Source organism: Grammomys surdaster, unplaced genomic scaffold, assembly GCF_004785775.1.
Source record: "Grammomys surdaster isolate TR1022 unplaced genomic scaffold, NIH_TR_1.0 132, whole genome shotgun sequence".
Taxonomy (NCBI): Eukaryota; Metazoa; Chordata; class Mammalia; order Rodentia; family Muridae; genus Grammomys; species Grammomys surdaster.
This window is the reverse complement of record NW_021604590.1, coordinates 6122711-6134843: the sequence shown is the minus strand read 5'-3', so window position 1 is coordinate 6134843 and position 12133 is coordinate 6122711. Positions and strand designations below refer to the sequence as shown.

The window sequence follows — 12133 nt, the reverse complement described above, 5'->3', positions numbered from 1 at the left end:
AGGTGCTGTAATACCCGATTTACATGGTGCTGGAAATCAAACAAGCTCCAGTTAGGTAACCATTCCACCAACTGAGCTGTGTCCCCAGACCTATTTTTTTAATAGTTGGGAAAAATAAAGATTTTTTTTTTAAAAGGCAAAATCATTCCTGAAAGAGATTCCACAATGAAGCCTGGAGTCCATTTAAAAGGCAGAACTCGCATCCAACAGCTGCTGCCTAGACTGTAAACTCTGGTCCCTGCCTTGCTGAATACAGACATCTGCAGTGAGCTCACACTGGGCATGGTAGCTAAAGATGGACTCTTGCTTTGTGGACATCGCCCATCTGCGCCCATCTTCCTTTATTTCTTCCTTCACATAGTCCCTGTCTTCTCTCAACATCCAGCAAACCACATAAAGCTCCTTCCTACTGTCAGCCTTGTTCAGAGATATCTGAGCCTGTATCTCCAAAACTGCAATTCCTAAGATTCCAAGTCAACTCCTTTTCATTTTCTGCAGTTTCTGCATTTGGATTGATGGGCAGTTACACCCATGTTTATAATTTATCATAACATGTGCACATGTCTAAATACACAGGAGTCAGACAGTCACGTAGATGCACTTACTAGTCATATAGCTATAGAATAAATCAAGCAACAGGAAGTGTATCGTGTTAGCAGTTACACTGTTACTATTATTAAAGCACGGAGCTTGTACTAGGGAGCAACTGTTGCCTAAAGCAAGGAGAAGATTGCACTATGAAGCAACTGTTGCCTCTGAAGGGGACATGAGGGTTTCTGGGATGGGGCCCACTGGGCTAGATCTGAAGAGATCTTTCGGGCAAAGGAGCTGGAAATGCCTCTCTGCAGATGTCAACACATGGGTGCAGCACAGAGCTATAGGCATGCTGGAGTGAGAGGAATCTTGGAGCTGAGCAAAGAAAACTGGTGAGAAGCAGCTGAGGTTGAAGCAGGAGCTAGGTGCCTATACAGAGGGGTCAAGGATGCTGTACTGCCTCCTGGGGTTTTGAAAGAGTTGATAGGTTTTTGAAGATTAATCAAGTGTAAGGACATTCATGTCTTACAATGAAAAAAACTGGTCACAGGGCAAGAGAGAGTTCTGCAGAGGAGAATGTAGATCACTAAGAGAAGGGCCTATGACCCACTTAAGTGATGAGGAATAGGCTGTGGAGTCAGGAGGAGGAGACAGATTGAAGAATGGCAAGGGGGAAGCTGATGGGACTTGTGACCTGTGATGTGGAGAGAGCATGGGGCTGGGCAATCGTGACCTTGTGACTGGGCAATGACTCTATAGAGATAATCCAAAGCATGAAGGATACAAGAAAGAGGCCTAACAGACGCTGGGACCCAGGCACACTGTCAGCCCGCCCCCTTCAGGTCCATGGCCCCTGTGAAAATGCTCGTGGCTGATGGCATCTGACAGTAAAAGCATGTTAACAAGTGGGAACATTGTTTAACCTCTCTCAGGTAAGATGAAGAGAACTCTAAGAACCAGCTTCCAAGTTTCCTAGAGGTGCTTCAAAGAAATTAGAAAATGTCAGCTGCTATGAGCCAACGTCAGAGGAAGGACAGAGCCAGAGGAAATAAGTGTCCAACCTAATTCCCTCAAGTTGATGCTGTTGCATGACATCTCTGGAGGCCGGGGCCAAAGAAACTGAAGTTAAAGTCAGCTGAAATTGGAGACCTTGAACTCGATACAAAGTACAACAGGACGTAAAAATACCCCCCACCCCATACACACTTGCATGCAGCCCCCTTGGGGAAAAACTAGATTGAGGGCACACAGGAAAGCTGGTTCTCTCCATTGCACTATTTAAAAATGCGGGCTGTGGGGATGGCTCATCAGGTAGGAGCACTTGCTGAGCAAGCCAAGAGGACCTGAGTTCAAGTCCATGGGATGCACAGAAAAAGCAAAGTGTGGCTGTGCACACACTGGTAATCCCAGCCATGTTGGGGCAGAGAAAGGATCACTGGACCCTGCTGGCTGCCAGCCTACTCTCAGGTTTAGTGAGAGACCCTGTCTCAAGGGAATGAGGTAAAGGATGGTAGAGTGGAACTCCCACTTGCCTCCCCTACCCTCCCCATGTGTACCTTGCCTCCTTTTATAACTCAACACAGGCACCTAACGTGAAAAAAAGGTAGACTTTTTTTTTTTTTATTCAATAAGAACGTATCTAGAAACACACACATACAACTAACTTGCCCAAAGAGCTTGAGGCAATCTCAAACATTCAGAGAGAAAATTTTTTTTTTTTTTATCATTTCCTTATGGACCTGGCTCACTGTCAACACAGTCATTAAAGAAAAGAACACGTCAAAATCACTTGGCTGCTTCTTCCACTGGAGGCGCAACTGTTGCTGTTCCTAGAGTACCTACGGGGCCTTCCGGAGCCCCTCCCCCTCCCCCACTTGAGCTTTCGGTGATTTTGTTTTGTGTGTTTAGTATCCTGTGGGACGGAAAATAACCTGTACTGATTGTGGCAATTGATGGACTCAGCTGGTGCTGGAGAACATGAAATGGGAACTGAAAGGCACCTGTGAGAAGTGTGTGGGCTGGAGGGGAGGGAGGGGAGGTGGAGGGGATAGTAGGGGAGAGGAGAGGGGAAGGGAGGGGGAGGAGGGGGGAAGGGAGAGGAAGGGAGAGGAAGGGAGGTGCTCCAGCTCCAAGCGATGCACAGTCACACGAAGAGGTTCCAGCCGCTCAGTTACACACAATGCTCTGTCTTCCACCTGCTTCTGCCTCTGCAAAAACCAACAGAGGAGCTGCTGTGTAACCCCAAGGGGCCTGGGCCAGGTGTTTGATGCTAGGCCTTCTAAGGATCCAGGGTTCATGTTCCCCGGTTTGAGACATCTGAGGATAAGAAATTAGGGCCTGATCTCTGCAGAGAGCGGGGGTTTTCAAGTGGTGGTCTAAGCAGGGAGGCAAGCAAAGAAAAACCAGGCATGTTACAGGGTGGGGAAGAGATTTAGGTGATAATTCTTTCTTAGGCTGCAAGGCTAACATATAAAATATTGTACTTCTGTTTAACAGATCCAAACATTTGACTTGAAAATAGGGGAAAGGTAGAAGGGGGAGGAGAGATGACTCAAATATTTAAAATGGAACACCTAGGGGATGGCACATCTGAGGAATCTCTGAGTTCTTTACGAACACTCATTTGCCGTGGAGTGTAACAGACCGTCTTCTATTCCCTGCTTTAAACTGACTGAAGGAACAATCTCCACATTCAGTTACAAAATTAACGACCAGCGTTTGTACCCTGGAGACACACATGAGGAAAGTAAGTAGGAGAGGCAGTGTTTTTCTAAATACAGTGGGATGTATTAACATGGTATTTTGAGGAATAGTGTGCAAAGACTTCTGCTTCTCGTAAGTTTGGGCTTTACTACAGGAAAATGAACTTCCTTGCCTCAGAGAGAAAGGAACTAAGGTTGTATGTCTCTTGGGGTGACCTATCTGGAAGGGCTATTCCTTCATCCAATTGGACAGATTGAGCAAAGCACATTCTCTGAGAACACTATGGTGCTTGGCTACTGAAGGTCACCATCATCCTGCTCGGCTCCTCAAAGGACTCTGAACCAGTTACAAACCTCAGTGAACAAAGTCCTTGGGGATGAGTGAGAGCATGCCACAGGCTGACTACACAGGGCTATGGCTACTTTGTCCCCAATACTGAGCACTTTCCTGCTTTCAGTGTTGGGTGAAAAAGGAAAGTGGGTGACCAAGCACACCCTTGCCTAGCACAGAGGCCATGTGATCTAGGCAGAGCTCCAGAGTCATGGCACATCTCCCTTGCAATTTCAGGTTACAAGGGGCCATCCAGTCTTCATGACTGGGTAGCTGAGCCCCACAACACCCTCTCCTGACTCCCTGGAGTGCAGTTGTAGCCTTTCCCCATTTCTGGGGATCCTACAGATTTGTCCACTGAGGGGAGGGTGGTCTATCTAGACTGGCCATTGCTTTTCTGAAGAATGAACCTGGTCATTTCTCCTGGCAATATAACCAAACCTGCCCTTTCCAGTCTTCACCGCAGGTCTGAGCCACTTGCTGCTGACAATATGCCATCTTCCGTTCAAGTGAGCATGCTTCTTCATTGTGATTCGAGTGGGGTTTCTTTTGAATCAAATTATCATGTCTCCCTGGTGAGCTGTGCCATATGACTATCTTGTTAGAACAAAATCAAATACAGAACCTGCACTGAGAATGGCTCTGCCTCCTCTCCACAGCATGTTTCTTTCTTGTTTGGACACACTTCTGTATGGCTACTTGCTTGCTAATGAAGCCTTTCTGAGTTTAGGGCAATTCCCAGGCATTGCTGACTTGGAAAACACAGAGAGCAGAGAAGCAGGGGGAAGCCACTATTCCAAGGGGTCTTGAACAAAGTGTGTGACTAGGTTTTCCTTGTGGATTGGAGAAAAGCAGAAAGAGCAAATGTCTGTGTGCACTGAGTTGGGGAAACAGCCGAGTAATCATCTCTATCCTTTTACCCTAGAAACGCCTCAGTATGGAAGGCCTTCTTTCCTCCAGTGGTTTGGAGAATAAACATTCCAGAACATTTGGAATACTTTCTCCATAAATACATTTCTCCTTTTTCTCATTTTCTTTTGTGTGTCTCTGAGAAATAACTTTTAAGAGACCGAGCTGCTGCTTCTATGAGATAGTTCTCCATCCACACAAGGAGGAGCATGCCTTTTTCCTTAAGTCTTCTATGAAATAACTCTCCATCCACGCAAGTAGGAGCATGCCTACTTCCTGGAGTCACTGCTCGTAGACCACCAGCACATACATACTTCTCATGCATGACACCTTAAACTCTTTAGTGATCATGACCCTCATGTCTTTAACACCTATGGTGGCTCATGCATGAGCCTTCTCCAGAGCACTGATCCTCTCTTGTTTTGTGTTTACATGGAATGTGCCCTCTTTCAGCTTATTGTGACAAGTCCCACTCCTGCTTTAGAGAAGAGTCACTCTTGTCCCAGTTTGGCTCAGGTGTACCCAAGTCCTTCATAGTACCCTGAACATTTATGGGGCCATGTAGGTTGTTAGTAGATGCATAGCAGTTCTGACCTAGTTCCTTTATCACACTGTGATCTTACAGCGGGTGGGCATTGAAGTGTTCCCTTGTGTGTCTGTGGCAGCGGGCAACTCACCACAATAAATTTGTTAATAGAGCATTTTGTCTTAAGTTCCTAACATCTTGAATGTTTACTCACACACATATGAAAGATTGCTGTATTCTTGATAAAAATCTTAGTCCTGATGATATAGAACATGACTTAAATCTTCACATAACCTCAAAGGCCTGATATTTCACTAACTTCATTTTATGGATGAAGAAACTGAGGGTCATAGAGGCTAGACAACTTGCTCAAGATTTGTAGGAAGCACACTGTTCAAGGCAAGAGTGAGAAGGGTGAATCCTGTTACAGTTCTAAATCTAGCTGTCTTAGGGTCTCTACTGTTGTGATAAACCCCAAGTTGTGACAACTTGGGGAAAAAAGGGTTTATTTGGCTTATGCTTCCACATCACAGTTCATCATTGAAAGGAGTCAGGCCAGGAACTCAAGCAGGGCAGGAACCTGCAGGCAGGACCATATGCAGAGGCTATGGAGGGGTGCTGCCTACTAGACTGCTTCTCATAGCTTGCTCAGCCTGCTTTCTTATAGAACCCAGGACCACTATTCCATTTTCAAGAGTATTTGCTTTTAAACCATTTCCCTGATCACTGGGTGGGTTGAATGAAAGTGGAAGATTTTTTTTTTTGAAATTCATTAACAGACGGCATTTTATTTTAACATATAACAAATCCCAATGAGCTGTCAATCAGAGAATGTTCAAGATGAGTGTAAGATACCCGAGTCTGTACCTGCAGATCAACAATCCTCAGGAGATTTGAGTGGGAAGTAAATTTTGCATTGTGTTCAGATATGCATTTCCCATAGTTTGTTACAATAGTCACAAGGTAGGTATTTTTAAATAGTCCATGAAAAATTAGACTCAGCTGTTTTATGAATTGTTATTTGAGCCTATAACTAATCTCTTTGACATTAACATCTTCAATAAACATCTGAGCAATATCTGCATGCAGAATATTGGATAGAGCTAAGACAGCATCTCTATTCATTAGGCTTATGTTTTCTCAATAACCTAATTTTGTCTTTCATGAGATATTAATGCTTTTGGAAGTCTTACTCTTAATCCTATTAATTCCTAAGCTACCCTTTAAAAAGTACATGAGGCAATATGCAAAAGCTGTCAATTTCACTGAATTATACATTGGGTTGATAAGGGTGAATCTAAGAATTTCAGGGCTGCTGAAATACAGAACTTCATCTGTAAACGTTTTCTAGAGGGACATAGCTGGGATAGATTCCCATGGTTTTGCCATCTTCTGATCTCAGATCACTATCACCATAGCAGGTGGTACCTGTGGCTGGGCACAGCATGTCTGTGTCTGCTCCGGGCCACAGGCTGTGGTTCAGCCACTGTTTGTGGTTCAGATGCTGTTTGTAGCGGATCTTTCATAATCAAGCTGGTCAGAGAGCTCAGCCTAAGACCAAGCTGAGGTCCAAAGTAAAGTGGGATACAGAACATTGCTTGATACACAGAGGTAACTGATGATTGCACTACTCTACTTCTAGATCCAAGATTGTGGGAATAGCCAACCACTCTCTGATTGGATTTAAGGAGCACACCATGAAATGCACACACCCGACACTGGTAGGGTGGCCAAGAACCCAAGGAAACCAAATTCTTTTGCTACAGGGACACAGCAGTAAAATGATTCCTACTGACATTCTGTTATACTCATCTGTAAGTGCCTCACTCAGCCATCATCGGAGAAGCTACCTGCTGCAGTAGATGGGAATTAACATGGAGACCCACTGCCGGACAGAGTGTACAGAGTGAGAGACTTTGGAACACTCAGTTCTAGATGGGATGTCTCCATCATGCTATGCACAAATAGTGTGAAGTCCAGTGGATGAACAACATCAAGGAAATCATGTCATCAAGACACACAGGAACCCACAGAGACTGCAGCAGCACTCGGGACCTGCATAGGTTCAAACCTGACAGAGTCCCAGGACCACAAAGGGGATGTGGACGTGGGCTCCCACGTCTAAACAAGAAGATGTCTGTAACTGAAACCTGCTTGTGAAGGAAAACGTTTTATCCAACAGTCTTCACTGGGCATATTAACCACACATAAGGGGTGGCCCTGTGCCCAGTAATAGTTGGCTGACACATAACAAACTCAATGGTATTTTTCTGTCTCATATTGCTTCGTTTGGATGGTTTTTTAATCTTATTGATCTTTTGCTTATATACTTCATATTTTGTTTTTGTGGGTTATTTGTGTATGTATGTTTTTTGTTTTGGGTTTTAAAGAAAGAGAGGGGAAAAGGGGGCAGAGAGTTGTGTGAGTGTGGAGGTGGGGAGGATCTGGGAGGGGTTGGGGGAGGGAAAAAAGCATGATCAGAATATATTGTATAAAACACTTTTCTTAATTAAACAAAAAATAAAAGCACAAAGCCATTAATCACATGCATCACCTCCTCCAAAATTTGGCACCAAGTTTTATAAAGTCTGCTGGGTCCCCTTCTGCCACTCTGGTGTGGCTAGTGTGGTATATATCACTTAAGTCATAAAATGTTTCCCAGTGTTAACTGTGGAGCCTGGGAATTGGATGCCAATCTATGAAAACTGCCACGTGTTGTTTCCTACAAGGTGCTGACTGGTACTCAGCCGGATTGTGAGACTCTGTAAGGTAGATTCCTATCTTCCTTAAAGCTGAAAACCCCGAGACAGGCTAGAGGAGCTGCCTCTGAGCACTTTGCAGGTGTAAGCACCGATAAAATTATTAGATGACAAAGACAGGCACAACTAATCACAGAACAACACTCTAGCGCCAGATGAGATGTTTCTAAAATGTGGGCTGATTCTGTAGACAAGGGATTGATTAAAACATATTCCAAGGCTTAGAAATCCATTCCTGTGCAGTTCTGTTTCTACCCTGAGAAATCATGCTTTTCACAATGACCACAAGCTTACATTTTAGTATATTATATTACATTATATTATGATTGCTTTTTTGTGTTGCTAATGCAAAAATCAATATAATCTTCCTACTTCCCCCCCAATACACCTGCATACACACTCAGGGGATGGTGTGCTACTTTGCATTAAATGTTGTGAAGTCAGAGAATTTCCTCTGATTCTAGAGTGAGTTTCTTAGCAAAATTTGCTTGATGACTAAGGCTGAGAGGGAGGGAAACTCTGCACTTTATATAGGGTAGGAGGATACTATGGTCTCAGAAAAGCCTCTGACAGGTGTCCCCTGGAACATCCCTAACAGCAATGTACACTCTTGGATGTTGAAACTACAGAAGTTATAGCCATGACAATAGCCAGTCCTTTTATTACTGTCTGCTTGTTATAATGTGACTTCCTAGTTGATCTACAGTGGCTTTAAGTGGATACTTTCTTCCTGAGACAGGTACAGAACTTGAATTTAACTTCATACTTAGTTGCAGGAAAATAGTTGAGGAGGAGGAGGAAGAAGAGAAAGAGGAGGAGAAAGAGGAAGAGAAGGAGGAGGAGGAAGAGGAAGAGGAGACAGAGGAGGAAGAGGAAGAGGAGGAGAAAGAAGGGGAGGAAAAAGATAGCCTGAAGCCAATGTATGTTTCTGCACAAGGAAGTAAAATGTGAAACGGGTTTTTTTTCCCACTGAACACACGTGAACTTGGTCTAAGTCTCACCCCTATCTGGCCACCTGTCTGGCATCTCTCAGGATCCATGCAGCTTCTTTAATATGCTGACAGCCAGCTGCTGGCCCAGGCTCACCTCATACTCCTCCTTGAAGCCGTAGCCCTCAGCACACTTCATCTGAGTGATGTGTTGGAGGAGGTCTGCCACACGGATAGCAGGGTGAAGCTGCCCAGTCTGATAAGGCACGTCGGCGGCCTCGCGCTTCTTATAAGTATGGGGCTGTGCTAGGCTGCTGGTGTCACTGGCCATAGTGTGGGTCTCATCTGGAAAGGAAGACAAAGGAGAAAAGGAGGGTGAACCAGAGGGCTGAGTCAGGACCACAGGTCGCTAACAAGCTGGCTGCTGACATCCCTCCACTTTAAGATGGTTTAGCCAGAAAACAAAAGTTACACGTTTGTAGGTTTAGGTGGGATTGGCAATATGCTAGAAATAAGGCTTTGCTCTTACAAAGCAGTCCAAACGAGATATTGCTTCTGCAAAGCTCATCAGCAAATGCTCCTTCCAGCATTTCCGTGGTAAATCGGCGAAAGTTTCAGTCTGAAACTTTATCAAGACCTGGCGCGAAACCAGGCTTGTACACTTCCAAATGTTACCTAACTCATTTGAATGATGAAATAAACGAACTCTACAAATGTTCAATGAGCAAAAGAAAAGTGCACAAAATGGTTTGGCAAAGAAAGCTAGTGGTGGGATGGGCACTTAGTTCAGGAAATCAAAAGAGAGAGAGAGAAAAAAAAAAACCGAGAAGGAGAGGGAGCGTGGTTTGGGAGCAATGTTTTGATGAGTTACTTTGCATGCTCTGGGATCAGAAAACTTAACGAAACACTGCGGGCCAACACATCACACATAGGATGGTCTAGGACAGCAAGCATGCAGGCCAGCACAGGGCAGCACACTGGCTCTGTCAAGTCTATGAGTAAGACGCACACTCCCGCACTCCCTCCGCAGCTTCTCCAAGGGGCCAGTTGGGGAACTTACCATTGATTGGCACTTTAAAGCAGATACATATCAGGAGAGAAGAGGAGGAGAAAAAGGAGACAGGATGTAAGCAACAGTCTGTGTGGATAACTACAGGCACTTCTACTTTGTGTTTTAGCCTTCCAGTTAAACTTTCTCTCTCTTGAGAGGTGGTCAGAGGGCAGAGCCTCAACTCTGCCATTGCATTAGGGTGGAGGTCTCTCATTTAAGCACCCAATAACAAAAAGGAGGTTAAAAATAGTATAAAATTGCTTTTCATCCCCTATAAACCGAGAAATAACTGAATAAAGGATGTCTGTATGGAACGAATTTGTCTTTTAAATTTCTTGAGCAAAGCCAATCAAATTGTACTAGAAAATTTTGAAATTTGGTCAAAGGAGCCTAAATAGGCTCCATTTTAATGGGTCATGACTAGTAAATTAGATTAATGAACCGCAGCAGTGTTATCTACTAAAAAAAAAATGTTTGAGTCAGACGTGTTCAGTTGAGGCTATTTGATTCAAAACTTTTTTTTTTATGGATTAACTCCTTAAAATGCTGAATCCCTCTCATGGTTTCGTGAACTAGGGAGGCCTTTATGAAATCACAGTGCTAAGAGTCACTGGAAAGGAGATATCAAATCAATTTGACGTGTAAGTAATAAAAATATGTGAGAAAGGGTGGGGATGTTTGGGAATTCGGTGTTACATATTAAACAGGGGTTTCAGCTGTAGTTGTTCTTAATGAGTTTTGTTATTGTTGTTGTTGAGGGTGTTCTACTTAGTCCTAAGGAACTTAGTGCCTGCCCTGCAACCCTGCTCTGTGTGCATTGCAAAGCCCCTGGGGATGCATGGTATGGAGGGTGGTACACAGGGGTGGAGCTATGTCGCCGTGGCGGAAATGGCACCCCAGTCACTACGAGGCGGCTAAAGACACGAAAAGAAACAAAATAAAGAAAGGGTGAGAAGCTGATTTCATGATTCATTTTTGCTTTTCATTTGGATTTGCTTTGACATTTAGCAAGGTCTATGTTCGCTCCCGTCTTAATAGTCACCAGTAACCCCTCCCCCCCTGGAATTTGCATATCAGATCTGCTTGTTGGCAACTGCTGAGTTATCAGCTAGGACTCAGGGTCCCTGCTGAGGTACTCAATACACGGGCTCCTAGTTCCTCTGATAGAAAAGCTCTTCTCTGTATAAATACTAAAAGAAATGGAACATTAATTACTTTCCCCTCTGTGCCTCTCTAGTTCTCTTTGTTTTTACATTTTGTGTAGTGAGTACAATTAATTCATCTTTCACTGTGGCTGAGCGGAAACACCACCTAAAGGACTCAGGGTTTTTCAAGTGGATATACCATGAATCTGGTGATACTCTGCTCCCAAGCCTGGGTGTTTTTAGAGTTTTAAGGCCTCAGAGTCACAGATGCTGCCAATGTTGCCTGTGTTTCTCCATTGCCTTGGCCTCATCTCTAGAATGGGACATCTTTTCAGACATCTCCACACCACCATGTCCCCCACTGCGCCCCCCCAGAAAGATAGAGCTGTTCTCTGGCACAGATGTGTCCACGGGAACTTGTGTGCTATGTCTATTGGGAAACTGGGTCACCTCTCCTGCTAGAAATTCCCGACTCTACTAAAACGAGCAATTAATCAGTTTTCTCTGACTGCTGAAATGATTTATTACTGATAAACAGTGCCCCATGTCATCCGTTTCCTATATTAAAAAGTTACCCATCAACAATTTTCTACAATTAAAAATAATGTCTTAGATGAAAGAATCAGGGAGGTTTCTGAATATGTTAGTTCTGATGGTTTTCTAAGAATTCAGAATTAACTCTATATTCATTAATGAATTAGTTGAAAATACTGATTTTGAATGGATGCTGTATTTTTGAGATGGAGGAGGCTCAAGGCTCAACCGTTTATTGTCTACCAACTATCTGTCTATCTGTCTCCATCCATCCATCCATCCATCCATCCCATCCATTCATTTGTTTTTGCAAGCAAATGAGATAAAATAGACTTAAATTCTCCATGACAATTGGGTCTTTGCAAGTGAAAATGAAACGTTAACATAGTAGAGATATAATCTCTGCTGAACCCTGTTTCCCAACAAAATAGCTCTTCTTATCTCAACATAAATTGTGACTGCTCCTACCCTTGCAAAAGACCAAGGTAGACACAAAGCTCCTCCTCCTGTGGTTTCCAGAGACAACCAGATCCTGGGGTTCTAGCACGGTTTCCGAGTCCCACCACTTATTCGACTATTTTCTGCCTCACAGATTTTATCAGAAAATAGTGATCTGTGCATATGGTAGACTTATTTCTTTCACACCAGCTTTGAAACTTGGATTGTCTGTTCGAGTCACGCTTTCTCAGAAAAGGGAGCCTAATCGACTTCAA

At 43.9% G+C, this 12133-nt stretch overlaps 1 protein-coding gene across 1 annotated transcript in view; it reads right to left on the bottom strand.

Moving 5' to 3' along the window:
- Ptprm (protein tyrosine phosphatase receptor type M) overlaps window positions 1-12133 on the bottom strand; it is a 627614-nt gene that overhangs the window by 127872 nt on the left and 487609 nt on the right. The window contains exon 16 of the mRNA XM_028762235.1: window positions 8848-9035. Coding sequence (XP_028618068.1) covers window positions 8848-9035 — 188 coding nt within the window. The remainder of the gene's footprint in view (window positions 1-8847; window positions 9036-12133) is intronic.